This window comes from Callorhinus ursinus, unplaced genomic scaffold (genome assembly GCF_003265705.2).
Source record: "Callorhinus ursinus isolate GAN/ISIS: 27379988/994484 unplaced genomic scaffold, GSC_fseal_2.0 scaffold15, whole genome shotgun sequence".
In the NCBI taxonomy this organism is placed as follows: domain Eukaryota; kingdom Metazoa; phylum Chordata; class Mammalia; order Carnivora; family Otariidae; genus Callorhinus; species Callorhinus ursinus.
In genome coordinates this window covers 6,714,801-6,741,914 of record NW_027397077.1, presented here as the reverse complement: position 1 = coordinate 6,741,914, position 27,114 = coordinate 6,714,801, and the positions used below count along the sequence as shown (strand labels likewise).

Sequence of the window (27,114 nt, the reverse complement as noted above, 5' to 3'; positions counted from 1 at the left end):
AATTCCCTCCCCTTTTACTGCCGAACGCTACTCCACTGTAGGGTATGGCATGTTTTGTTTTTCCATTCATGCTTTGATGGGCACTTGGGTTGTTTCCACCTCTTGTTTATTGTAATGCTGCTGTGAACAGAGTGTCAGGTTTCTGTTTGAGTTCCTGTTTTCAGTTCTTTTGGGTACAGACCTAGGAGTGGAATGGCTGGATCATTGGATAATTCTACGTTTAGCGTTTTGAGGAACCAGCAGACTTTCACTGGTGGCTGCACCATTTTGCATTCCCTCCAGCAGTGTGTGGGGGTTCCAGTCTCTCCACATCCTCTACAACACTTGTTCCAGTTGATTTTTATAATAGCCTTCCTAATGCATCTGGAGTGGTGTCTTCATCACATAATTTGATGCCAAGAATTATTTTTGAGACAGTTTTCAGAGACACAAGTATAAATACTACTTATTACTCACTTTTATGTGCTCATGCATCCGGAGCCCCTGTGCCACCTGTCAGCAGGGGCCGTGGGTGGCAGATTAGACGTGATGGAGGCCTCCTTCACCCTGTGCACCGAGACCCCAGAGGGTGACTTGTCTGAGCCCCTCAGCAGTGTGTCCTGTTCTTCCTTCTTAGCTCCCAAGAGGCAAAGAGTCCAAAGGTGGAGCTCCACAGCCACTCAGACGTCCCTTTCCAGATGCTGGACGGCAACAGCGGTCTGAGTTCTGAGAAGATCAGCCATAATCCCTGGAGCCTGCGCTGTCACAAGCAGCAGCTGAGCCGCATGCGCTCCGAGTCCAAGGACCGAAAGCTCTACAGTATCCTTGTTACTACACCTTCAGCAGTGCCCCCTGCTGGGACCGTGGGTTGGTCCTGTGTCAGGACACCTTCTAGCACCATGGCCGAGGCCCTCTCTGTCCAGGAGCCCCTCCTGCTCTCATCTCCCTTTTTCATAGGCTCTTTGTCCTTCCTTGTTTTATGGATACGGTTTTTTCTGCCTTTCGGGACTGGTAAGCCTGAAGCTTAAACTTGGCAGTTCAGAAGGGTGCTGTCTGGTAGAACCTTCTGGGACAGTGGAGGTATGTGTATCTGTGTTTAGTATGGTAGCCACTGACCACACTGAGTAACTGAAACGTGCTTGCTGTGACTGAGTTACAGAATTTTACATTTATTTAAATTTAAATTGCCACATGTTCCTAGTGGTTACTGTATTTATCAGTGCATGTCTAGAATCAGGGATCTGGGTGTGAATCTGGGTGTGTGTGTGTGTGTGTGTGTGTGTGTGTGTGTGTGTGTGTGTATACATATATTTTTCCCCTCCCAAAAGGTAATTATTACAAAGTGATATGTGGGGTTTTTTTGTCTAAGATAAACACCATACCTAAACAACGTATAATAGTCTTTAAGATGGTAAAAGTAAAAAAAAAAGTATTATAAAATGGGAATTCTGATGATTGGTGTTTGAAGCAGTAGACTATGAATAACTAATACTGAGAAACTGAGGGGAAATGTGCTGAGCCCTCTCTGTTTACTCAGTTTTCAGAACAGTCTCTTGAGGGAGAAAGTGTTGACGAAGCCCATTTATAGATGAAGAGATGGGAGCACAGGGGGGTTAGGTGCTGTGCCCCGGCCCGTGAGTGGGCCTGGGATTCAGCAGGATTCAAGAGCCCATGTTCTCCCACCCTGTGAGGTGTTTCTGCAGCCCTTTTTATGTTTTACTGCCACTTGTTTATAGGTTATAGCAGGTGATGAAATTAATTAAAGGCCAATTTAATGGTTTTCTGTAAGTTATTCTTTAAAGAATTAGGCGATGCTAATATGTGCATCGTCAAGTGATGCCAAGTATCTTACCGTCCAAGATCATGTGATTGCTTCCTGGTCCCCTAGTACGAAATTGAGGTCCAGGCTATGGGCCCTGATGACTTTTGACAGATGTGACAAGCCTATACCTTAATCCAGGATGGTTGCAGACAGTAGATGTAAATGAGGACATGGGTATAAATGCCATCCAGCCAGCCAGGACCATTGGGGCATTTTAAGCAAAAGGTTCTAGAAATACTAAGGGATAAGTTTAAGTATGTAGTCACTGGTTTGAAGGTTAGTCAGAAAAAGGCAGGATAGAAATTTTAAATCCACCTTTTTCTAAGATGGATTTAAACTTGATTTCTCATGTTTGTAGTAGTGCTGCAAAGGTGCCTTATTTCTAGTGCTTTCAAAGGTACCTGGGTGGGGTATGGCTTGAGTAGGGCCTTGGTTTACTGATGGTGCCAGGGATGTATGCAAATCTGCCAGATCTTCTTTAGTTTGTGTATGCCTACAGGACAGAATAAAATAGAATAAAATAAAAATGATGGCATCAGCAGATTTGGTATATATATACACCACAGAAAATTTTTCAGCTATAAAAAGGAATGAAATTTTGTCACATGCTACATACAAATTGGATAAAACTTGAAAACATTTTGCTAAATGAAACAGGCAGCCACAAAAGGACAAGTATGAAGTGTCTAGAATAGTCCTATTCATAGAGACAGAAACTAGAAAGGTAGTTACTGGGGGCAGGGGCGTGAGGAAGAATGGGAGAGAGTGTGAGGTGGGTACAGTTTCTAGTTTTTGTTTGGGACGATGAGAAAGTTCTGGAGATGGATGGTGATGTGCACAGTAATATGAATGTACTAATGCCACTGAACTGTATAGTTAAACATAGTGAAAATGGTACATTTTATGTTATGTATATTTTGCTACAATAAAAAATTTTTGAAAAGAATGAGTAAGCCAGTGGTGTGACATCTACATTTGAGAGTTTGTGAGGTGAATACAGATCACATTAGAAGAGAATGCCCCCTTTTGTAGAAAAACTTGGTCGTGGTTTCCTGGCTGGGGCTGACAGTGAGTGTGGCTGTTACTCTCCTTGACCACGGCCCAGAGTTCCTCTTGCTTGAGAACGTGGTGCACCACTTCAAGTACCCCTGTGTGCTGGACCTGAAGATGGGCACCCGGCAGCACGGGGATGACGCATCCGCGGAGAAGGCGGCCCGGCAGATGAGGAAGTGCGAGCAGAGTACGTCAGCTACGCTGGGTGTCAGGGTCTGTGGCATGCAGGTGAGTTCCCCTGGCCAGAGCCTTGCTGCTGCTGCCCGCGTGTTTTGGGTGGCCCATGTACCTGCCTGCTCCCCCTGCCAGGTGTCCTCTGGGCCCACAGTGGTCCAGAATCTCCTCCGAGAGGGTGAGTCCCCCACAGGGTGCCGAGTGCATCCTTATAGGTATGTTCCCTGAGCCCTCTAGGCCTTACCTGGTGACCTTAGTCTGGACTCCAGATCCAGAGCCTCTGTGAGAGCCTGTTGCCTTGACACTGGGACGAGTCAAGCTGGTCAGGAGTACTTTCCAGACAATGCCTGCCCAGGGCACTCGAAGGTCATCAGACCTCCCTGGTCCTCACCCGCTCTGTCTCCTGGGCTTTCAGGTGTACCAGCTGGACACAGGGCATTACCTCTGCAGGAACAAGTACTATGGCCGCGGGCTCTCCATTGAAGGCTTCCGCAACGCCCTCTATCAGTACCTGCACAACGGCCTGGACCTGAGGCGTGACCTTTTTGAGCCCATCCTGAGCAAACTGCGGGGCCTGAAAGCTGTGCTGGAGCGGCAGGCCTCCTACCGCTTCTACTCCAGCTCCCTGCTTGTCATCTACGACGGCAGGGAGTGCCGGGCAGAGTCCTTCCTAGACCGCCGGGCCGAGATGCGTCTCAAGCACCTGGATACAGGGCTCCCTGAGGGGGCGCCACCCTGTGGCCCCAGCACCAGCCCCAGTAGCACCAGCCCTGAGGCCAGCCCCTCCTCTCCACCCAAGGTGGATGTCCGCATGATCGACTTTGCACACAGCACGTTCAAGGGCTTCCGGGATGACCCCACCGTGCATGACGGGCCGGACCGAGGCTATGTGTTCGGCCTAGAGAACCTCATCAGCATCATGGAACAGATGCGGGACGAGAACCAGTAGGCCCGGCCCTGGGCCCCCAGAACCCCTTCCTCTCCACCCGCAGGCAGGGACCATTGCTCTGACTGAACTCGCCGTGAGGACACACAGACTTGCTTTTAAAGGGTTATATTTCTCTTTGGTGTAAACTAAAAGAAATGTTTTTAGCTGTAGCCTGGAATCCATATATATAAAGTGAAGGAGGGCACAACACACATCCTCTCAGCCAGGCTCCTTTAGCTCTACGGCTCTGACTGCTGTGTCCAGGCTGACTTAGGAAGAGGTGCCCCTGGTGGGTGGGCTTGGCAGCAGGGACGGGGTGCCCTTGGACATTGGTTTCTCTTGCCTAGGTCTTTGGCATCTGTGGCTGCAGGGCCTTGCTGGTCTTAGGGTGAAGCTGTGGGCTGGTACAGGGCCCCTCTGTGCTCACTCATCCCTCGTTCCTCACCAGTAGAGGATTGGGTGCCCATCTGTTGGGGGACTTCCTAGTCTGGTGGCATGGGCATCAACCAGCTCCTTAACACATACCCCCCAGGTAGCACAGGGCCAATTGCACATGGCTGGACCCGTCCTTCTCGGTTCTGACTTGGCATGAGGCTAGATTCATGAAGCTGGGCTGAAGCCAGCTTATGGCAGAGGGCAGGCCCTGGGATCCCCAGGCACTCTTTGGCACTTGAACCCGCTCCTTTTCCTGCCTGCACACCCCAGCCAGCCTTTCTTACCGAGATCCCTTGCCTGAGGAGGCCACCCCTTCTTCCCCCATTGAAGGGGGTCCCTGCTCTATTTGCCAAGGAGAGTCGGTGTCCCAGCAGGCCTCAGGGCCTCTGGTGGCTCTGGCCTAGACGGTATTTGCAGTTCTTGTGCTGTGGGTGGGAGTCTTCCTCCTCTAGCTTGGGCAGCTGGGCTGTCTCTGGATGGGCTGCCCTTCCCAGGGCTCAAGGGCTGTGGTCTGCTCAGGGTGTCACCTTTCTCCAGGCTAAGCTCAAGGCAGCAACCCATTGTGAGGAGCTCTCCAGTCTTGTGAGGGAGAGCTTGAAGCTTGTCTGTTCATAGAGACATTGTTTGGGCCTTGGGTGTAGATGCCCAGATTCTGCTAATGAGTTTCGTCTTATCAGTCCTGGGATCCATCAGTCTGTCCATTTGTCCATCTCCCAGCCAGCCCTTGTCTCTTCGGATCTTTTTCCTGGGCTGTAGCCTTGTTCATTAGTAATAATTGATTTCTGTCATGCTATTTCTGAGGTGAGCTTTTGCCCCTGTGCCTGTTGTCAGCAGATGCTACCTTTTTACAAAGAATTGGTAGCAAATGAATTGTAGGAGGTGTTTCCCAGATGGCCCAGCACCTTCTCTATGGGCCTGGCAGCGTGTAGCCCTGCTCCACGCTGACGGTGGTACAGTGAGGGTGCAAGGGGTGATCTTTCTGGTGGTTTTTAATCATTTTTGCCGCCAGCCCTTAATGGCACAGAGACCTGCCACCTCGAACATGTGGCCAGGAGGTGACACTGCACTCACGTAGCCATTGCCAAGGTTAGTGCCCTCCCCTCTGAGCCTAGGGCCACTGTCATTGTCGCTTTGGGTGTGTCCTTGTTTGGGCATTAAAGGTAAGCCTGCCAGCCTAAGAGGCCTTGGAAGTGGTGGACTACTTTCCGATTCCTTAGAGATGCAGCTTCACACATTTTAAATGGGCTCCTTGATGGATCCCGTCTCTCTCTCAGCCCTCCGATCCTGGTGCCAGTAGTGGGCAGGTTCCCATTCCTTGGGGCTGGGAGGGACAGCTTGCCTGTTGCTGGTCAGTAACGACCATCTTTCCTGTACCATTCTGTGGCTTCAGAGGGGTAGTAACTCACTCGTTTGGACTGGCATTTCCTGGCAGGGAAGAGGCTAAGACAAAGAGTCAGGGGCCACTTGGAACCCCCTTTTAGTTGAACCTCTCCAGCCTGGGGATGTGTTGTGCCTCCTGAGTTCCTGTATTTTGGGAGCACATGCTGCCCCGTTCTGCTCTTTATAGTGAGAGAGACTATACCCACTATCTTCAGCGTTTTCCTGGCACTAAAAAGAGCAGAAGGGCCTGGGATTTGCTGCTGCTCCATCAGGGCAGGATCCCTCTTTTCAGCACTTTTGACACTTGGGAGACCCAGCTCTGTTAGCTGGTGGGTGGTGGGCATGTGTGTGCACACGCACTCTCTGTCTCTACTCCTCCTGCCTGCTCCTTGTCAGAGAGCCCTGTCCCTGCCAGGCCCTGCCTTCCCAAAGCCCAACTTGGGACCAAAGTGCAACGCGGGATCACTGGTTGGGGTGCTCAAGTGACCCCCCTCCCTAGTGCTTCCCTGGGCCAAGTAGACACCAGCCCCCGGGAGGGGTGGGGGGGAGTGGGACCGGCGGTGCTTAATGAGGAAGGGGACCAGTGTAGCAACTTGCCAGGGACCCCACCCCTCCCTCACATTGGGGCCTGTGCAGTGGGTGTGGGGGTTTCCCCAGGGGCCAAAGGCCTGGGCTAGTTGTTTAGCCGCTGCTCACTCGCGCACATCTGGCCACGTGCACGCCCCCTATATGCAGATTGCTTGGAACTTTAAAGCTGTTCAATTTGGTTTTGTTTTTGCCGATTTAAAAAAAAAGTTTTAATGAAAAAAATTAGAGCATCCTGGGAAGGACCTGGTTCCTTTGCTTCTCGGGGGAACTGTGAGGCCTCGCCTCTAGGAATCGCTCTCTGCTCTACTTTGCCGGAAGCCGCCTAAACCTGCCCACGCCGCCCGAGGCCTGCGCCCCCTTCCACTCTCGGCTTCGGCCGCGGCTGGGCCAGCGGCGTCTCCTCGGGACCTTGCGTGCCGGGGAGGGGTGCTCGGGCCTTGGGCCGGGTCGCCCCTTTCTGTACACCTAGCGCTGCCCGCCCCGCTTGTGTCTGAGGTCGTGTATGTCAAAATAAAGCCGCTAGAAACTAAGGTGTGTCCGCGTCTTTGCTGTCCCGCGGCTTCCAGGACAGACCCAGCCCGACCGCCGCTCCCGTCCCTCCGCCGTGCCCCGCGAGCCGCCGTCCCGGGGCGGGGCCGGAAGCGGCCGTGCGGCGGCGGACCCGGCACCCGTCGGGAAGGAAGCCTCGCCCTTGGCGCCAGTTCCGCCTTTGGATCCGCCAATGGTTAGCTGACCCGCGGGCCCGGGGCCCGGTCCCCATGGCAGCCGGGCGCGCCCGGGCTCTTATTGGCTACGTCTGCCGGAGAGCCGCGCCTCAGCGCTCCGACGCCGGCTTCCGTGCCACGTCAACGGCAGCCGATTGGCCGGCTCGGGCTCACGTCACCGCCCGCCTAGGTCCGGCCTGAGTTCGGGGTTAGCCGCCCTCGTCTAGCGTCGCGTCCTGCTGTGTGCAGCCCCGGGCCGGCGTCACGGCGGACTCCGCGGCCAAGGCAGAGCCAAAGTGGGTCAGTCTGGCAGGCGAAGGGCGCGGGGCCGGACACGGCGGCGGGAGTGCGCGGCAGGGCTCGGCCGGGCGGGCCGGGCCGCGGAGCCCGGGACTCACTCTCTGGCCGCCCGCAGGCGCGATGAAGGCACTGATCTTGGTGGGCGGCTATGGGACGCGTCTGCGTCCGCTGACGCTGAGCATCCCGAAGCCATTGGTGGATTTCTGCAATAAGCCCATCTTGCTGCACCAAGTGGAGGCGCTGGCCGCGGTAAGACCCGGGGTCGGTGTAGCGGTGGGACCTGGCAGGAAGAGGGACGGCTAGCACTTGGGGGTCGCGGACGCCCGTACCTTCCGGCTGAGCCCGTCTATCGGCCGGCGCTGTTTTGTACAACAGGCAGGCGTGGACCACGTGATTCTGGCCGTGAGCTACATGTCTCAGGTGCTGGAGAAGGAAATGAAGGCGCAGGAACAGAGGGTGAGGCTCGGACTTTTGACCTTTTTCTTCGATCCCCGCGCAACCACCCACCCTGGTGGGAGGCACCTGACAGGCGGCTTCTCCCTTACAGCTGGGAATTCGAATCTCTATGTCCCATGAAGAAGAGCCTCTGGGGACAGGTCAGTAAAAGTCCCTTGTGGGGAGGGTTTAGGGCCTGGGAAGGGGTAAAACCCAGCCTGGATGGGGTCTGCTGAGCCTGGATCCAGGGGCTCAGTTGTCCGTCCACCCCCCGACCCCCGGGCAAGATGGTGACCTGTACTTCTCTCCTAGCTGGGCCCCTGGCACTTGCCCGTGACCTGCTCTCTGAGACTGCGGACCCTTTTTTCGTCCTCAACAGTGATGTGATCTGCGATTTCCCTTTCCAAGCCATGGTGCAGTTCCACCGGCACCACGGCCAGGAGGGCTCCATCCTGGTAAGGGACCAGGTGTTTCTTCTCTGACACGCTTGCCCCCCGTGCCCAGCCTCTCCTGCTGCCCAGCCTTTAACTATCCCCTTGTGTTGTGGGTGCAAAGCTGTACAGTATGTGTCTTTTTTAAGCATTGGGGCACAGCCTTAGATTTAGGACAGTATGCATTATCAAGGCTCAAACACACCTGGACTGGGCCTGAGGTTCCCCCTCCACTCAGGTGACCAAAGTGGAGGAACCCTCTAAGTATGGTGTGGTGGTATGTGAGGCTGACACAGGCCGCATTCACCGGTTCGTGGAGAAGCCACAGGTGTTTGTGTCCAACAAGATCAACGCAGGAATGTACATCCTGAACCCTGCAGTGCTGCAGCGCATCCAGGTGTGTAGAAGCCAGCTGCGGCGTGGGCTGGGGTAGGGCAGGCCCCTACCACCACGACCCTGCTCACAAGCTGCCCACTCCCACAGCTGCAGCCTACGTCCATTGAGAAGGAGATCTTCCCTGTCATGGCCAAGGAGGGGCAGCTATATGCCATGGAGCTGCAGGGTGAGGCAGGGAGGCCACAGGGTAGGGGTGTGGTGTGGCTGGGCTGAGCCCCCTGATGCATTTCCTCCCAACAGGCTTCTGGATGGACATAGGGCAGCCCAAGGATTTCCTCACCGGCATGTGCCTCTTCCTACAGTCCCTGCGACAGAAGCAGCCTGAGCAACTATGCTCAGGCCCTGGCATTGTGGGCAACGTGCTGGTGGTGAGGCCCCCACCCGGCCCATCATAAATGCCCCTTCTCGGGCTTGGGAGATGAATGCCTCACTCGTATCTTCCCCACTGTCCTTAGGACCCAAGTGCCCGCATCGGCCAGAACTGTAGCATCGGCCCCAACGTGAGCCTGGGTCCTGGTGTGGTGGTGGAGGATGGCGTGTGCATCCGGCGGTGCACAGTGCTTCGAGATGCTCACATTCGATCCCACTCCTGGCTCGAGTCCTGCATTGTGGGCTGGCGCTGCCGCGTGGGCCAGTGGGTAAGTCTAGGGGCTGGGCCGAACAGGGAGAGGGGCAGGAAATGCGCCTGCCTCGCTGACCAGGCCTGCCCCCTCCCCCGAGGTGCGCATGGAGAACGTGACGGTCCTGGGTGAAGATGTCATCGTTAATGACGAGCTCTACCTCAACGGTGCCAGCGTGCTGCCCCACAAGTCTATCGGCGAGTCGGTGCCAGAGCCTCGCATCATCATGTGAGGGGATGCCACGGGGCTGGCCGAGTCCCCAGTTCCCCATTGGCAGGGGGAGCCCTGGTGACACATCAGAAGGCCCTGGACTCGCCGTTTATCTGGGAGGACTAGACGAGGCTGAAGCGGTTGGACACCTGCCCTCTCCTGTGGACATAATCTGGCAGGATCCTTGCTGGGCATACCCCACAAAGCCCACTCCCTCAAGAAGGGCCGGGCCAGGGCTGTATGGAATAATAATTTAATGCTCACTGTGGCCCTGACTGAAAGTCAAGCTCAGGCACAATCAGGACATGGCTGGGCTCCTGCCAGTGAGGTTACACTCAGGCAAGGAGGTTGGATGTGGTGGGGGGTGGGGAGGGGAGTCATGGGGAACAGGGCAAGGGGAAGCTCATAAATAGGGCCCAGCCTGGGTCTGAGTTCAGGGGTGGAGGCTGCTGCCGTGTGGGCTAGGCGGCCGAGGAAGTGGTGGTACTTGCATTGGCCGCCTTCTCCCAGTCCTCTACAGACACGATGGTGGCTTTGCAGAAGAAGCAATCCTTGTTGTTCATCAGGTGCTGGTTGATACAGGCTCTACAACAGGGGAGGGGAGGGGAGGGAGGAGGAGGGCGTGTGTATCCCTGCTGCTTCCCCAGCCCCCTGCGCCCACGGGGCCCACTTACTTGCAGGACTTATGGCCACAGGGCTGGAACACAGCGGAAATGGGGTGAGCATAGCAGATGGGGCAGAGGTCCTCCTCGCTAGTGGGCTGCAGGGAGCAGAGTGCAGGGTGAGCTGCGGTTGGACACCCAGACAAGGAGACGAAGACTGTGCCTGTGTAGTGTGCACAGTTGTGCCAGCATATGTATGTGGGTGGTGTGCGCCTGGATGCTGCGGCTCCCACTCACCAGGGAGGCAGCAGCTGCCTGGGCAGATGCAGAGGTCAGGTGTGCCAGCATCTGTTCCACCTGGGCCAGCTCCTCCATGCTGATGTAATCTGTGTCTGTGGGTGGTAGCAGGTGTCAGGCCCAATGTGGCCCTTGAACCCAGTGCCTCTTAAGTACCACAACTTGGGGTTTTGCTCTTCTTGAGACTCCTGATCTAGTCCAGCCCCAAACCCGACCCACCCCCAGTCCACTCACAGCTCTGCAGGGAGAAGCGCTTCCGGTCAGGGGCAGGCAGGGCAGTGCCAGGGGCAGGGGGCTCTGGCTGCCCCAGGAGATAACATATAGAGCGGAGCTGGAAGCAGGGATCAGCAAGGAGCACTGACGTGGCTCTCTCTGTCCTAGGTGAGAGAGGGGGGCAAGTGTAGTCAGGAAGCAGTACCTGCTGGAGGGGCGGGGGTGCTGGGACAATCCAGCTCACCTCGTTTTCACCCGCCGCTCCTACCCCATGCTGCTCATCCTAGGTCCCAGTAAGAACTCAGTCTGGGTGCCAGTTTAAGGGGGTGACCAGCAGATAGTGAAAAGTCTGCCTACCCCTAATAAACACTAACTCTCCAAAAAAAAATAAAGAACATGACTAGCAGCTTAAAGGAGTGCCTCCCAGGTTTCCCCTCCTACTGTTCTCGGGGAGATTGGGCACTGGCAAAGCCACTGGCCCAGGACAGGCCGGGGCATTGGGGGCGGGCTCGCGCCCCCTCTGGCGGCCACACGGGGGACCTCGGTCGCGGGGAGGAGAGGGGGCTGCCCCACCCCCTCCAACAGGAGCCAATGGGAGGCTGAGGCCCCGCCCTCCTCTGGGAGAGTATTTAGAAGCTGACCAGGGAAGCACTCGGAGAGCTGGGGAAGCCAGAGGAGGGATTGCGGAGTGCAGCCCGACGCCAAATCCCGCCCTGGAGCCGGGGGAGCAGGGGCGGTTGGCGTGCGGGGCTGAGCCCACAGCCAGCAGAAGCGGGTGAGTCCCGGCGCGGCGTGTCCCGCACAGAGCTGCCCCGTCCCAGCCCCCGGCAGGCGCCACCATGGTCTGGCTGGTGCTGCTGGGCTCACTGCTGTGCCTGTCGCGCGTCGGGGTGGGCAGCCTGGGCACGGAGGGCTTCCTGCCCTCCGGGCCCCGTAACTGCCCCTACAGATGTGTGTGCGCCGCCGACCTGCTGAGCTGCGCGGGCCTGGGGCTGCAGGACGTGCCGGCCGCGCTGCCCGCCGCCACCACAGACCTCGACCTGAGCCACAACGCGCTCCAGCGCCTGCGGCCCGGCTGGCTGACGCCCCTCTCCCGGCTGCGCGCCCTGCGCCTCGGCCACAATGAGCTGGACGCGCTAGGTCGCGGAGTGTTCACCAACGCTAGCGGCCTGCGGCTGCTCGACCTATCGTCTAACGCGCTGCGGGCGCTGGGACGCCACGACCTCGAAGGGCTGGGGGCGCTCGAGAGGCTGCTGCTGTTCAACAACCGACTGGCGCACTTGGACGAGCTCGCCTTCCGGGGCCTGGGCGCACTCAGCCGGCTCTACCTGGGCTGCAACCAGCTCTCCTCCTTCTCCTTTGACCACCTCCACGGCCTGGGCGCCACCCACCTCCGTACTCTGGACCTCTCCTCCAACCGCCTGGGCCGCATCCCCGTGGCTGCCCTGGCTGCCCTGCCGGCCTTTCTCAAGAACGGCCTTTACTTGCACAACAACCCCCTGGCCTGTGACTGCCGTCTCTACCACCTGCTGCAGCGCTGGCTCCAGCGGGGCCTCAGTGCCGTCAGTGACTTCGCCCCACAGTACATGTGCCTGGCCTTCAAGGTGCCCACGTCCCGCGTGCGCTTCTTTGAGCACAGCCGGGTCTTCGAGAATTGCTCGGCCGCCCTGGCCGGGGGCCTGGAGCGGCCCGAAGAGCAGCTGCACGTGCAGATGGGTCGGCCCCTGAGGCTGCGCTGCAACACCAGCGCCCCGGCTGTGCGCATCGCCTGGGTGTCCCCAAAGCAGGAGCTGCTCGTGGCCCCGGGGTCCCGAGACGGCAGCATTGCGGTGCTGGCCGACGGCAGCCTGGCCATCAGCAATGTGCAGCCGCGGCACGCGGGGCTCTTCGTGTGCCTGGCCGCCGGGCCCCGCCTGCACCACAACCAGACACACGAGTACAACGTGAGCGTGCACGCCCCGCGCCCGGAGCCCGAGGCTTTCAACACGGGCTTCACCACCCTGCTGGGCTGCGCCGTAGGCCTGGTGCTCGTGCTGCTCTACCTGTTCGCGCCGCCCTGCCCGGGCTGCCGCCGCTGCTACCGCCGCACCTGCCGGCGGCACTGCTGGCCCCGCGCGCCCAGCCCCCTCCAGGAGCCGAGCGTGCCTGACGTGCCCAGCCGCAAGGCCAGCGTCCACAAGCATGTGGTCTTTCTGGAGCCGGGCAGGAGGGGCCTCAACGGGCGCGTGCAGCTGGCGGTCGCCGAGGACTTTGATCTCTACAACCCCGTGGGCCTGCGGCTCCATGCTGGCTCCGAGTCGGCTAGCTCCACGGGCTCCGAGGGTCTGGTGATGACCTAGGCTGCCTTGGGCTCAGAGCCAGGCCATCGACCACCCGCTGCTTTGCCCCGCTCCCTGCTGCCGCCCGGACAACTGCCAGATGCTGGTGGCGGCGCTGGGCTTGGTCCTCCAGCCTCCTGTGTGGCCTTGACCTCAACTACAGCAGCCCCACTCGCTGATGGAAGGGCTGGGCTCTCCGCCCTCTCTCCTCCTCTGCTCTCACACAGGGCCCAAAGGCCGGAGACCCCCGCAGGACCTGCTGGTGCCCAAATGTCCCACAAGGCCTGGAACTGGGGCCATCTGGAAGAGCCCTTGCGTTAGAGCCCGAGGCACATCCTTAGGGGCCGAGGCAGCTATCAAGCAGTAGTGGCGAAGAACTGAAGCATAACCATCTTCCCCTTCCCAGTGGGGCAGGAAGAGAGTGGGCGCCCAGGGGAAGAGGAGGAGAGCGCCAAAGGAAGACCTAGGCCCCCACCCAGGGTGGAAGGAGGAAACCCGCACCAACATCTAACCTCCTTCAAGCTTCACAACTCCATGCAGTCTGGTGGGCAGGCAGAAAGGCAAGAGACCCCTCCCCGCCACCCCTCGGGGGTCCTGGCCCGAGCCCCAGGCAGAGCAGCTTTGCCATCTCTGGCCAGCAGCATCCACAGGCCACTCTGAGGGCAGGGCCTCTTCCATGGGCTCACAAGACAGCAGTAAGGGCCACCAGGGCCTGTCCTCCAGCTTTTCAGCAGTAAAAAGCCTGCTGAGCATGGCCAAGATGGGAGGGCTGAGCTGGAACTCACTGTCCCTCGAGGGTAGAAGCCTCTTAAGGGCTGGCACTGGTCTCGGCCTAATGGTTGAGGCCGTGCCCTGGTCTTATACGCATCTTACCACCCACCGCAGGGAGGCAGGGAAGAAGGGTCTGAGAACCCTCCTGTGTGGGTGCTGAGCTGGGGGCTCCTACAAGCATCCTGGATCCAGCTGTCATGGAGTTCCTTAATAAAGGTGGTACATGCTCATTACCAGACCCTTCGAGAACACAAGTAGCGGTGCGTGTCCTCAACCCCTGATCCCAGCAGTGTTGTCCCATACGTGCAGGATAGCACCCCAGCCCTGCCTGAGGCATAACCACAAGCCAGTGCAGTCCCCGATTCTTCTACTCAGAGCCACTGCTGCTGCCACCTAGTTAGGCAGTTTGTACCTCACTGCCTTCCCCCCTGCCTCAAAAACCTGATACTGAGGTTCACTGCAGAGGTGAAGAGACAGCAGCAGGAGGCCCTGGCTGGCCCACTCCCACCAGCCACGCCAGCTCCTGTGGGCCCAAGGGCCTCACACTCACCCCGAGGCCGGGCCATGCACCAGGAGCCGCACCAGGATGCCCGTCACAGCCACCAGAATGGGGTAGTGGTCCACGCTTTCCAGGCCGGGGGGGGGGGGGGGGGGGGTTGGAGGGAGGGCAAGAGCTGCTGCGTGCTCCTACTGCAGGGGGTCTAGGCCTGCCTGGCTAGCGCCAGGCCCCCTCCCCAGCATCCTCCCCACAGAAGGGCGAGCTAAGGCTGCGGGGGCCAAGGCTGGCTGTCCCGATGCAGCACGGACAATCAGGCATCCCTGCTCCCAGCGGAGGAAGCAAGCCCCGGGATATGTTGGGTGTGGGGCACTGGGTCCTCACCAGGCAGCCGCAGGGTGACCACGCGGTCAAACAGGTTTCTCTCAGCCGTCACCCGGTTCAGCACCTGGTTGAGCAGCTGTGAGGGCAGGAGCCCATTGATGGGTGTTGAGGGTGGGCTCGCCACTGGGGCCTTCCCAGGGGGCACCCCCATCCCTGCCCAGATGGACACACCTGCGCGAGACGCCGCAGCAGCATCTCGGAGGTAGGCCGGGCCCAGTCAAGGAATATCTCGGGCACCAGCGTGATGGTCATCTCCAAGACCCGCAGCAAGCTGACTGAGAGGTCAAAGCAGGTGGCGCACACCTTGAGCTGCCGGCTGTCCACAAAGTTCCGCTCTAGGCGCTCGGCAGCCTGTTGGATCTGAGCCACCAGCAGGGGGCAGGCAGCGCTCAGTGGCCTGGTGGCGCTGCACATCGCACCGGGCCCACTGCAATGCTGCAGCCCACCCGACCCACCGTGACGCACCTCCTGGATCATGCCAATGAACTCCGAGAAGGCCCAGTTGAGCTGGTTGAGGACACTGTTGAGGAAGCTGGGCGCCACGTCGGGCCCCTCCCGCAGCAGCTCCGCCATGTGCTGCTGAAGCAGGGTGGAAGGGCAAGGCTCTGCAGGGGCGCGAGGAGGCGGCGTCACTGGGGACTCCATTCTGGGGCTCCTGCCTATCCTGTCTACCTCTGTCCTCACTTACTGGGCCACTGGTGTACGGACAGAAAGATGGCTCCCTGAGAATGCTCAGGTCACAGAGGCGGGAGGACAGGGTACCGCCCGGTCTGGGGGTTAGAGCTAAATCTGTCCCTCCATCTGCTGGGCAAGCCACAGGCTGAAGTCCTTCCCAGCTCCACACCATCCCTTAAGCCTAGAGCTGCCCCCCAGCGTGTCCCCAGCAAGTTCTCAGCCACATGCCTTTCAGGGAGGGCTAGACCCAGACAGGGTGACCCAGACCTCTTCTCACTCGTATCCAGGTCAGCATCCCTAAGACCTACTTGTCTGAGCCCTGCAGTCCTCTCCTCTCCTCTGCTGCCCTTGGCCTGGCCTTGGCATATGGCCGAGGTGGTGGGTGCCAAGTCTGGGCTGACAGGGAGCAGTAACCAGAGCCCTTAAGCCGCAGCTGGGCTGGACACCCGCCCCCCCCCATGCAAATCAATAGTTCCTACAGCAGCAGGACAAGTATCCGGTCCCACTGCCATTCTCCATCTTCAGCTCAGTTTCACCTGCAGGCACGACCAAAACAATTGGCAAGGACTTGATGTGTAACTTTGCACAAGGCAATCAGCCTCTGGGGACCCCTTCACGCAAAAATCCTGCCCACGAGGGCAGAAACACACCACGCGGGCCAAGGAGAGCCACCCTGTGGGGTGAGCACGGTGTGTGGCCGGCAGACTACAAGCTGGCCCACCCCAGGCCCGACCTAGGTGAAGGTCCTCGAGTTCAGAGGGCTCTGCTGGACCATGGCCCCTGAAGACAGAGCGAAGCCAAATGCCTCTTCCTCTTGGAAGCCCCATGGGCACTGCCTAGTCTGTGCCCCTGCCTTGACTCAAGTACCCAAGGTCTGGCACCAGCAGATGGCAATGAAGGGGGAGAAAGACATGGTGCTGGGACCAGGCTGGAGGTCAGGGAGCTGATTCAGGGTCCTCACTCTGTGTCAGCTGCAGGCAGCCTGGGAAGGTACTGCCCTTTTTCCCTATGACCCAGCAGAGCATTTGGGCCCAAAGGGCACACGTGGGACTGGGGAGCCAGGGGGAGTAGGCCCAGTGTCCCTGGACAGAGAGGAAGCCAGGAAATGGAAGCCCCCGGGGGCAGAGCTGAGGCCCAGCAGGAGTGCAGGACAGAGGCTGGGAGAAGGGAGAAGAATCCTAGAGGACCCAAGAGCAGCCACTCACTCTGGAGACTGGGCAAGTTGGCATCCTCGGGTTTGGTTTTCAGCAGGTGCGGCAGCCGTGTGTAGCGGTACCCGAACCCACAGCCCTGCGAGGGGGGTCCGTGGGGGGTCAGCTGGGGTTAGGGCAGCCCTCCCCTCCAGCCCGCCGCAGCCACCTCCCCTCCAGCCGGGCTTACCCTCCACAGCCGCACCAGGATCCAGTTGGTCTGGGCCCAGGGCCGCTGCTCATAGGGAGCCAGGAGGTTCCTCACCATGGCGACACGCCTGCGAGGGCAAGGGGTGGTGGGCAAGGGCTGAGGCTGGGCACCGTGTGGGGCAGAGCACGTGCCTCCCGGATCTGGCCCTCACTCACTGCTCCTCGGGGATCCGCTCCACAGCCCGCAGGGAGTGTGGGTAGCACACGTAGCTGGCCAGGGCCTGCATCAGCGAGTCACGGATGTCTGTTGGGACAGGCTGTGCCTCAGCAGGTACCCGGCATGAACCCCAGCCCCCATGCCTCACGCCCACCTGGACGGCATTCTGAGCAGACAAGAGCCGGCCAGAGGTGCCATCCCATCCCCGCGCCCCAAGCCCTCTGAAGGGCTCCTCACCAGTGCCCACGATGCGTGTGTCAGCAAAGTGTTTGGCAAGGATGGCGGCCAGGCGGGTCAGGGTCTCTTCGTAGCCTGCAGGATGGAGCAGGAGGAGTGCTTGGCTGGGAGCAGCAGCTCCAGGGACAGGCCCATCCCTCGGCTTGGGCAGAGGACTCCAGAGTGGACTCCCAGAGCCAGTCTGGGCCTGAGCTGTCATCCAGGGGCTTCAGGCATGATATTCACTGACTGACAGGCCATTGCACAGACTCACTGTGGTGGGGGGGCGGCTATGGTCCTGCAAGACTGGGCTCAAGCCCATCTCAGCACACACCTGATGGCTCAGCAGTCAAAGCCCCTTGGGCACCCACAGCTCTGCCTCTGAGGACAAAGCCTGCACCTAGGCCTGGGGCGGGGCAGGGGACAGGCCAGGGGGGCCCGATCCAGACACAAACCACCAAGCCCAGGGTGAAATGGTCTGCGAGAAGCCCAAGCTCCTACACATGGCCTCCAGCAGAGCATGACCCCCTGCTGTGAACTGCAAACACAAGCCACATCCTGAGGCCAGTACCAGGGCGCCAGGTGAGGCCAGCTGGCTCCCAGACCACAGCAGCACCAAGGAGGAAGTGAAAGCCGGAGGGGCCCCCACCCCGGCGCTCCATTTTGTCCCCTTCCTTCCTAGCACCGGGGAGGAGCCGTTGGCTCTGGGGCTACCAGGGCTCTCCAGCAGGTGGGGCTTTTGCAAATGCTTGTCTACTACAGGGCCGAGAACAGGAGCTGCCCGCGCCCGCTCCCTCCACGGATGCGTGCTGCTGGGCTAGGAGGCTCCGAACGGGGCTGCCAGGTCTCACACCAGAGGCCCCCTTGTCACCTGGGAGCTCCTCCATGCTGTGCACGGGACCGAAGTAATTCTTGAGGGCGCTGTAACTGTTGATGGCCACGCTCAAGTAGAACTCAGGCATGAAGGCAAAGAGAGACCCCGTGCGGTCGCCATGCTCCACAGTCCGCAGGCAGACGCGCAGCAGCCAGTAGATGTCGAGCATCTTCTCCTGCGGGAGGCACAGGGGCTGCTGCTGGGCTGCTCGTGGGAAAGGTCACAGGGGCATGGCTCGGTCCAGGGGCCCAGGAAAGGCCTCCGTGTTCCCAAGTGGGTGCAGTGGCTCGGGCAGGGCAGTCACATGCTTGGCAGGCGGGAGGGTGAGCCCCGGGCCCAGAAAGGACAATGCCCCAGCCTGGACCAGAATTCTAGCTTGCAGTTTTTTAAGGGTACAGGTTTTAGGGGCACCTGGGTGGCTCAGTCGGGTTAAGCGTCCAACTCTTGATTTCAGCTCAGGTCATGATCTCAGGGTCGTGAGCTCAAGTCCCACGTCGGGCTCGGATTCCCTCTCTCTCCCTCTGCCCCTCCCCCTGCCTCTCTCTCCCTCCCTCTCTCTAAATAAATAAATAAAAGACAAGAAAGAATGAAAGAAAGAAAGGTAGGTACAGGTTTTAACTGCGAAGGTGCTGTGTGACCAGAAGTCTGGGTTGGAACGCTGCCCCGTGCAAAATGAGCCACAGTGGCAAGTGGGGACGGGGCAGTGAAGAAGCCAGCCTCATCTAGGCGCAAGTCAGCAGACAAGGGACTGGATGGCCAGGAATGGGGAGGCACCGATGGGCTGTGGGGGCAAGAGACTGGCTGCACAAGCATGAGGCCCACATTTCTGGGGGTGATGGAACCTTCAGAGAGGCCAGCAGTACCGGAGGAGAAGCAGGCCTGGTCCAAGGCAGAAGGGATGTGGCAGCATGAGGTGCCTAAAAATGCCCCCAGAGAGGTGGTGTTGAGGAAGCAGGTCTGGAGCTCAGAGGAGAAGGTGTCAGGAAGGAAGGAGGCAGAGTGATTACTGGTGGAACAGAGACCACTGAAAGCAAACAACCTGCCAAAGGCCCTGTTCCCTACAGGATGGTTCCCACATGGTCTGTGCCCAGGAGGGGTCACGAACCAGGCCCCAGCCCAGACCCAGAGCACCCACATGTCTTGGAGCTGGAGCATCTGGACTTGACCTCAGCTCTGAAGTGCCCTCAAACCTAAGAACCCAAGAAGATGTAAGCAGGGGTCAGAGGGTGCACCTGAGCCAGGAGGTCTACTGGGAGCCTACTGCCACAGGAGGCCAGAGAAGACCAAGTCTAAGGAGGGGATGGCACTAATGCACCCAAAGGACCACTGTAACGGGGGTGGGGATGTTTCTGCAAAGGGGGCGGGGGGCTTGAGAGAGGCCTTGCAAAAGGTCTATTTCAGAGTGGAGTGAAGGAGCGTGTGCTGGGCCAAGAGTGAAGGGGAAATGAGGAAGCTAAGACACAGAGAAGGAAGGAGGGAGGGGCTGCTGTAAGCGATGGAGAGTCAGGGAAAGGCACCACAGGTTTTCCTCTTTACTAATGGGAGAAAGTAAATGAGAAAGAGGCAGGAGTCTGAGCACTGAAGATAGAGAAGCAAGCAAGCAGTTCAATATAATAAGGGCTTTTTATGAAAAGCCCACAATGAACATCACAATAGTGGAAAACTAAAAGTGTTTTCTTTCCAATTAGGAACAAGACAGGGACGCCTGCTTTTACTACTTCTACTCAACACAGTACTGGAAGTCCTAGCCAGAGCAATTAGAGAACAGAAAGAAATAAAAGGCATCCAAATTAGAAAGGAAGGAGTAAAAGTTATCTCTATTCACAAATGACATGATCTTACATGTAGAAAACCTTCAAGAATCCACACACATACACACACAAAACCTGTTAAAATAAATCAATTCAGGAAATACGCAGGGTATGAAATCAACACATAAAAATCAATCGTGTTTTTTTTTTTTAAAGATTGATTTATTTGAGAAAGAACGCACGCAGGGGGTAGGGGCAAAGGGAGAGGGAGAGAGAGAGTCTTAAGCAGACTGTGCAGAGCACGGAGCCAGATGCAGGGCTCAATCTCATAACCCTGAGATCACAACCTGAGCCGAAACCAAGAGTTGGATGCTTAACTGACTGCCACCACCCAGATGCCCCGTCAGTTGTGTTTCTCTACACTAGCAATGAACAACCCATAAAGGAAATCAAGAAAATAATTCCACTCACATTAGCATCAAAAAGAATGAAATCAAGGTATAAGTCTAACCAAGAAGATGAAGAACTTGTACACTGAAACTATAACGTTACTGAAAAAAATTTTTAAAGACACGAATGGAAAGATGGCCCATGTTCATGGATTGGAAGGCTTAATATTGTTAAGATAATGAAACTACCCAAAGAGGCTACAGATTTAATGCAATTCCTACAGAAATCCCAATGGCAACTTTTGCAGAAACAGAAAAATCTACCCTAAAATTCGTATGGCATTTCAAGGGACCCAAATAGCCAAAACAATCTTGAAATAAAACAAAGCTGGAGACCTCCTACTTCCTAATTTCAAAACTTAATGCAATCCTACAATAATCAAGACAGCGTGGTCCGAAGATACGTTCGTTAGATTACTCCTTTCTGCCCGTGGATGCCGCCGAGTAAGCATCGTTAAAGTCTCCCCTCCCACCACCGTCATGTCTAAGTCTCCCAAAGAGCCTGAACAGCTGCGGAAGCTCTTCATCGGAGGTGTGAGCTTTGAAACAACCGATGAGAGTCTGAGGAGCCATTTTGAGCAATGGGGAACGCTTACAGACTGTGTGGTAATGAGAGATCCAAACACCAAGCGCTCCAGAGGCTTTGGGTTTGTCACGTATGCCACTGTGGAGGAGTGGATGCAGCCATGAACCCAAGGCCACACAAGGTGGATGGAAGAGTTGTGGAACCAAAGAGGGCTGTCTCAAGAGAAGATTCTCAAAGACCTGGTGCCCACTTAATTGTGAAAAAGGTTTTTGTTGGTGGCATGAAAGAAGACACTGAAGAACATCATCTAAGAGATTATTTTGAACAGTAGGGGAAAATTGAAGTGATCCAGATCATGACTGACTGAGGCAGTGGCAGTTTTGCTTTTGTAACATTTGATGACCATGACTCTGTAGACAAGACGTCATTCAAAAATACCATACTGTGAATGGCCACAACTATGAAGTAAGGAAAGCCCTATCTAAGCAAGAGATGGCTAGTGCTTCATCCAGCCAAAGAGGTCGAAGTGGTTCTGGAAACTTGGGTGGTGGTCGTGGAGGTGGTTTTGGTGGGAATGACAACTTTGGTCGTGGAGGGAACTTCAGTGGTCGAGGTAGCTTTGGTGGCAGTCGAGGTGGTGGTGGATATGGTGGCAGTAGGGATGGCTATAATGGATTTGGTAATGACGGAAGCAACTTTGGAGGTGGCGGAAGCTGTAATGATTTTGGCAGTTACAACAATCAATCCTCAAATTTTGGACCCATGAAAGGAGGAAATTTTGGAGGCAGAAGTTCCGGCCCCTATGGTGGTGGAGGCCAATACTTTCTTTGCCAGACCACGAAACCAAGGTGGCTGTGGTGGTTCCAGCAGCAGCAGGAGTTACGGCAGTGGCAGAAGGTTTTAATTACCGCCAGGAAACAAGGCTTAGCAGGAGAGGAGAGTCAGAGGAGGGACGGGGAAGCTACAGGTTACAGCAGATTTGTGAACTCAGCCAAGAACAGCAGTGGCAGGGCCGAGCTGCTACAGAGAAGACATGTTTTAGACAATCCTCATGTGTATGGGCAAAAACTTGAGAACTGTATTTGTGACTAATTGTATAACAGGTTATTTTAGTTTCTGTTCTGTGGAAAGTGTAAAGCATTCCAACAAAGGGTTTTAATGTAGATTTTTTTTTTTTTTTTTGCACCCATGCTGTTGATTGCTAAATGTAATAGTCTGGTCATGACGCTGAATAAATGTGTCTTTAAAAAAAAAAAAAAAAACAGACAGTGTGGTCCAGCATAAAAAATGACACACAGACCAATGGAATAGCATAGACAGCTCAGAAATAAACCCTCACACATATGATTCAAGGGTTTTTGACAAGGATGCCAAGACCATTCAATGCGGAAAGGACAGTCATTTCAATAAATGGTCCTAAGAGAACTGGATCTCCACATGCAAAAGAATGAAGCTGGACCACTGCCTCACATCTTTTACAAAAACTAACTCAAAATGGATCAAAGACCCTAACTTACAAGCTAAAATTACAAAACTCTTAGAAGAAAACTTGGGGGGGACTTCATGACCTCGGATTTAACACCAACTTTTGGGCTGTAACAACCAAAGCACAGGCAAAAGAGAAAAAGAGATAAATTGGACTTCATCAAAATGAAAACTGTGACAAAGTCACCATCTACAGAATGATAAGGCAAGCCACAAAATGGGAGAACGCATGTGTAAATCATAATCTGATAAAGAACCAATATCCAATATATAACAAGAATTCCTATGAATCAACAACAAAAAACAATCCTATTAAAAATGGGCAAATGCACTTCAACAGACATTTCTCCAAAGAAGACATACAAATGGCCAATAAGCACATGAAAAGGTGCTCAACATCGCTGATCAATAAGGAAATGCAAATCAAAAACACAATGAAACATCACATCGATTAGAATGGCTACTATCAAAAAAAGAAAAAAGTATATATAGAGAGAGAAACAAGTGTTGGGACAGATGGGAAAAAGTTGGAACCCCTGTGCCCGCCCTGCTGGTGGGAATGTAAAATGGTACAGTCACCACATGGCAGTTCCTCAAAAAATTAAAAATAGAATTACCATGTAATCCAGCAATTCTGCCCCTGGGTACATACCCAAAAAAACCGAAAACAGAATCTTGAAGAGAGAGTTGTATACACCATGAACACGGCCACGCCATTCAGAGCAGCCAAAAGGTGGAAACAAACCAAATGACAGATGAACAGACAAACACAATGGGGTAAATACACGCAATGGGAGGATAATTCAGCCTTAAAAAGGAAGGAAATCCTGACCCCTGCCACAGAAAGCCGGAAGGACGTTACGTTCAGTGAAATAAACTAGTGACAAAGCAGGATATTGTAGGATTCCACTTACGGGAGGTCCCCAGGGTGGTCAAATTCATAGACAGAAAGCGGAATGGTGGGTGCTGGGGCCCTGAGGTGAGGAGGGAATGCGGAGGTGGGGGGTCAGTCTCAGTTTGGGAAGATGAAGGGCTCTGGAGACTGGCCGCACAACAATGTGAACACACTTAACACAACACAACTAAACTATACGTTTAAAACGATTAAGATGGTAAGCAATATATGTATTTCACCACAATTTAAAAAAATGGTTAAGAAAGCAAATTTTATGTTACGTATATTTTATCATTATTTTTTTTTAAGATTTTATTCGAGAGAGAACGCAAAAGAGAGCGAGCAAGCACAAGCAGGGGGAGGGGCAGAGGGAGAGGGAGAAGCAGACTCCCCACTGAGCAAGGAGCTTTATCATTAATTTAAAAGAAAAGAAAAGAATCTACAGAGATGGCAGGGCGAGGTTGCTAAGAAGACAGTGCGGGAGGGGTGGGCAAGCGTGCTTAGGCCAGCAGACAGCCATGAAATCCCCGTCAGGGGAGGAGAGGAAGCTCCCAGACCGTGATCACTTCCGAGGGGCTGGAGGCAAGGCGGCCCAGGGCCAGAGAGAAAGGAGGGGTAGCAAGTGGAGGTGGTCTGGGTTGGGAAGGAGGCTGGGGAGAAAGCAAGTGCGGAGGGTGGGTAGAGGTGTGGACAAGGGCCTTGATCACCTCGTTACGGGGAAGGGCACGCCTAAAAAGGTGGACAGATGCCCCAACAGGGGCACTCACTAGCTGCGGAGAGATGCTAGGACGGTTAGGAGAGGAAGCAAGTCTGGAGGGTTCGGGACCTGGGGGTCACAGCAGGGTCACAAGGAGAGTGCACCACCTTTCAGTTTACTGTTCAAGGCCGACGGCCCTGTGAGAGCAGACACTCGTCCTTCTGGGTCATGACTGAGTGTGCCTAGCGTCGGGATACACCCGACATACTCCAGGCGCTGGGTACATATTACTGAATCAATGAGCGAGTGAACGACAAAGTAGGAAACAAGGCTGTAGCCTCAAAGGAGGGAGGGGAATGAGAGAGAAGCAGGTGCAGAGTGAGGGCGAGTGGGGCTCCAGGAGAGCGCCCCTCCACTCCAGAGAGAAGAAAGGGACAGGGGAGAAGGGGAGACAGGCAGAGACAGGCTCTGCTCCTCCAGGGGAGGATGTGTGAGCTGGAGGGGACCTGGGGTGCCTACAACAGCATCTACTCAAGCTCATGGGGCAGGAGAGGTTCAGGGGGTGCGGCATGGGGTAGGGGTGGGGGGGGATGAGGAGCGGGGAGGGGGCGCGTGTGTGCCAAAGGCCCAGGAGGGCAGGGAGCACTGAGGGGCTGGCACAACCTGGCCCGGTCTGTGACTAGGCAGTGAGCGGCAGGAGGGCAGCAACCACTGGCCAAGGCCACACCCACTCACCTGGGAGTAGACAGTGGCGTGAACCCAGGCAAGACGGCGACTCAGGTGGTCCAGCTTTTCGGAGAAAACCTTCTGACTCTTGGTCAACTCAGCCAGGATGTCGTTCCTCTGCCCCCAGGGGGAAAGGAGAGCCATCAGGCTGTGGCCCCACCCCCACCCCGCCTTCCCCAGGCAGCCTGGAAGGGACCCACTGGCACCCAGAGCAGGCAAAGGCAAACGGGTGGGCAGACCCAGCTCTACTCTTCAATTCCGCTTCTGGCTCTGACCCCCTGGCAAGCCTGAGCAGGCCTCGGAGCAGGGCCTTGGTCACCTGCACAGAACATGGACGTGAGATGCACCTGAGGCTCCGTGCGCCCCTGGCCAGGACACCCCAGGGACCATGCTAGGACCAGAGCTTCAGGAGCTGCTCTCACCCTGGCCAAGCCTGCGCTTCGCATCCGGCTGGGGGCACGGGCCTGCCAGGGAAGCCCAGCCCAGGCATGCTTGGCCCTACTCCCCGGGGCCTGGAGAGATCTGGCAGAGGGGCTCAGTCGGGGAGGCAGGTCCCGCTTCCTGCTGACTCTGCAAGTGGCTGAGGAAGCACTCAGGGTCGAATTCATAATTGATGAGGAGAGTGGATGTGCGTCAGCACTTAGTGGGCAGGGGGCGGAGGCACCTTGGCACGGGCTGTGGCTGGTGACAGGGCTCAGGTCATGCCGCGCCCTAATGCCAGCCCCGCTCTCCCTGATGTGGCACAGTCAGTGGGGGGGGGCAGGGACAGAAAACCCGCCAGGGCAGCCCCCAGAAGCAGGGGCAGGGCAGGTCTGATTTCCTCTGCGGTCTGCCCTGGGAACCCCGAGCCCGCAAGCCACCTCTCTGTTAAGAGCCTTCCCTCCCCCACACCCACCTGCCCATCCGGGCCTTACCCGCTTGGGGCACCGGCGGAGCTTGTCCTCTGTGTCCCTCAGAGCCATCGCATACTCGTTGACGTCATCAGACACACCCACCATCTAGAGCAGCGGACACCACGTACCCAGCGTGAGCCCCGGGCACCTTACTCAGCTTTCTCCAGACTCAGCCCGGCCCCCAGCCCTGCCAAGCTCCAGGTCGTTGGCCCCGCACAGCCCCCCTCCCACAAAACATGTTCCCGGCAGCAGTCAGTCTCGCCGTGGCACACGTCCACGTGCGGTCACATGCATGCACTCCACACTCGAGGGCCACCAGCGGGAGACCTTGCCCAGCTGCTGGTGAACGCTGAGATTGTACATCATGATGGCGCCATCCAGGACTTCCAGCAGGGAGTTCTCGGTGAGGGGCTGCTCCGGCTCCTCAGGGGGCCGCCCCAGTAGCAGGCCCTCGTTCCAGTGGCTGCCCTCAACTAGGAAGTAGGGGGAGGGCAGCGTCAAGGCCGCAGGCCCTTCCAGCTCTCTCCCAGGTCTGCTGGGCCTCTCAGCGGGAGAAGGGGAGCCCCTTCCCCCACCCTGGGCCCCAGGAGGGCCCTGCAGGGAGAAGGTGCGGGTGGGGGCAGGACAAGGGCCCGCGCTCCAGGCCTATTGCTGCAGCATTGACTTCCTCCCCCCACCGAGTGCACTTCCCACGTCCTTGAGCTACTACTGGGCCACAGGACCAGGAGAGAAGGGGGGTGCAGCCTGGCTCTGCCCAGGGTGGGGAACCGTACACGACAGATGGCACGCTTGGCCCTGCCCGGCACCTACTGTCCTCACGAGTCCTCTGTTCGGCGCTCAGTGTGCGGACCTTCACTTTCTCCGAGGTGCTCAGAGGCCGCCGTGGGGTCATCAGGCTCACAGCTGCTGTGCTGAGGAAGCGGTTAGCTCGGCCCAGGGTTGGAGAACTGAGCCAGCTGGGCCGGGGCAGGGGCAGCACGCCCCCCATGGCCAGAGCCTGCGTGGGGCGCTGTGGAGGAGAGAGGAGGCCAGACGCCACTCAGCTCCCCGGGGCCTGGGGCCCATATAGGGCCCCGTGGATTTGTGGGGCTGGGAAACGGCAGAAGGTGTGTGCCTCCACCTACAGCAAAGAGACCTGCTTGGTGTGAAACTCCTTGCCTGCACGGAGAGGGAGGTGGCCCTGCATGACACCCCTGCCCTTATGATAGAGGGACAGCCCGACACCAAGCCCCCTGCCTGCCCCTACCGCGGCACCTGCGCCGCAGCCGGGGCCGGCTCCTCGTCCTCGTCCAGGTCATCCATGGTGGCCGCCTGGAGCTCCAGCGGGTCGATCAAGATGTTGGCCTTGGAGGCAAGGTCATCTGGGAGGAATGGCAGGAGGGCTCTCAGGCTAGCGGAGGGTGGAGGGGTCACAGTGGAACGGCCCAGGATGGCGAGAGAGACCGCCGTGCGCTGAGCACGCCCCACTGCCCCTGTGCCTGCATGTCCCACTCGCTCCGCCCCAGCCTGCCCTGCGTCCCAAGCCCTCTGTCTCATGAGGGCCTTGACAGCAGGGACATCCCCTGTCGCGCCCTCCGTCAGCGCCTCCACTTCCAGCGCCTGTATGCTCTCCCGGGCCCCCTACCCCCTACTTCTCTGCCCCAGTGCTTCCTTCCCGACGAACATGAGATCCAGGGCTGTCTAAGCCTTGGCCTGTCCCGCTGCGCATGCAGGCCTCACCACAGATGTATCTGCTCCCACCTCTACACCGACAGCCGACTGCGGCACCTCTGCCTGCAGCCCAGGCTCTCGTCCCCGAACACACCGGACTTGTCATCTCGGCCGCTTCCTGCAG

At 57.2% G+C, this 27,114-nt stretch overlaps 4 protein-coding genes across 9 annotated transcripts in view; 3 read left to right on the top strand and 1 right to left on the bottom strand.

Moving 5' to 3' along the window:
* IP6K1 (inositol hexakisphosphate kinase 1) overlaps nt 1–6,889 on the top strand; it is a 56,848-nt gene extending 49,959 nt beyond the window's left edge. For both annotated transcript variants that reach the window (XM_025885332.2, XM_025885333.2), the window contains 3 exons: nt 617–798; nt 2,907–3,082; nt 3,444–6,889. In XM_025885332.2, coding sequence (XP_025741117.1) covers nt 617–798; nt 2,907–3,082; nt 3,444–3,977 — 892 coding nt within the window. In that variant the 3' untranslated portion in view covers nt 3,978–6,889. The remainder of the gene's footprint in view (nt 1–616; nt 799–2,906; nt 3,083–3,443) is intronic.
* A 128-nt stretch (nt 6,890–7,017) lies between these two features.
* GMPPB (GDP-mannose pyrophosphorylase B) lies at nt 7,018–9,723 on the top strand. The gene is made up of 10 exons (XM_025885342.2): nt 7,018–7,363; nt 7,479–7,612; nt 7,739–7,819; nt 7,911–7,959; nt 8,111–8,253; nt 8,468–8,626; nt 8,713–8,791; nt 8,866–8,993; nt 9,081–9,263; nt 9,346–9,723. The coding sequence occupies exons 2-10, from the start codon at nt 7,484–7,486 to the stop codon at nt 9,475–9,477; spliced, it is 1,083 nt and encodes a 360-aa protein (XP_025741127.1). The 5' UTR covers nt 7,018–7,363; nt 7,479–7,483; the 3' UTR covers nt 9,478–9,723.
* The window catches only part of RNF123 (ring finger protein 123), a 31,466-nt gene continuing 14,044 nt past the window's right edge, over nt 9,693–27,114 (bottom strand). For 4 of the 5 annotated variants that reach the window (XM_073901204.1, XM_073901203.1, XM_073901202.1 and 1 more), the window contains exons 22-39: nt 26,535–26,641; nt 26,091–26,289; nt 25,608–25,753; nt 25,302–25,385; nt 24,397–24,504; nt 17,856–18,033; nt 17,006–17,080; nt 16,768–16,855; nt 16,592–16,679; nt 16,417–16,501; nt 15,002–15,141; nt 14,708–14,896; nt 14,538–14,612; nt 14,207–14,292; nt 10,589–10,731; nt 10,355–10,449; nt 10,130–10,215; nt 9,693–10,040 (exon numbers count right to left, since the gene is read on the bottom strand). In XM_073901204.1, coding sequence (XP_073757305.1) covers nt 9,917–10,040; nt 10,130–10,215; nt 10,355–10,449; nt 10,589–10,731; nt 14,207–14,292; nt 14,538–14,612; nt 14,708–14,896; nt 15,002–15,141; nt 16,417–16,501; nt 16,592–16,679; nt 16,768–16,855; nt 17,006–17,080; nt 17,856–18,033; nt 24,397–24,504; nt 25,302–25,385; nt 25,608–25,753; nt 26,091–26,289; nt 26,535–26,641 — 2,096 coding nt within the window. In that variant the 3' untranslated portion in view covers nt 9,693–9,916. Of the gene's footprint in view, nt 10,041–10,129; nt 10,216–10,354; nt 10,450–10,588; nt 10,732–14,206; nt 14,293–14,537; nt 14,613–14,707; nt 14,897–15,001; nt 15,142–16,416; nt 16,502–16,591; nt 16,680–16,767; nt 16,856–17,005; nt 17,081–17,855; nt 18,034–24,396; nt 24,505–25,301; nt 25,386–25,607; nt 25,754–26,090; nt 26,290–26,526; nt 26,642–27,114 lie in introns of all 5 variants that reach the window. The other variant, XM_073901206.1, reaches the window with a different exon arrangement.
* Nucleotides 11,115–13,889, top strand: AMIGO3 (adhesion molecule with Ig like domain 3). The gene has a single exon (XM_025885340.2). It carries the CDS (start codon nt 11,407–11,409, stop codon nt 12,904–12,906), a length of 1,500 nt encoding a protein of 499 aa, XP_025741125.2. The 5' UTR covers nt 11,115–11,406; the 3' UTR covers nt 12,907–13,889.

Coding starts and splice junctions, on each gene's coding strand:
- AMIGO3 (XM_025885340.2), top strand. CDS start 11,407: ATGGTCTGGCTGGTGCTGCTGGGCTCACTGCTGTGCCTGTCGCGCGTC.
- GMPPB (XM_025885342.2), top strand. CDS start 7,484: ATGAAGGCACTGATCTTGGTGGGCGGCTATGGGACGCGTCTGCGTCCG. Junction 7,820..7,910: donor TGAAGGCGCAGGAACAGAGG/GTGAGGCTCGGA, acceptor TCTCCCTTACAG/CTGGGAATTCGAATCTCTAT. Junction 7,960..8,110: donor AGAAGAGCCTCTGGGGACAG/GTCAGTAAAAGT, acceptor CTTCTCTCCTAG/CTGGGCCCCTGGCACTTGCC.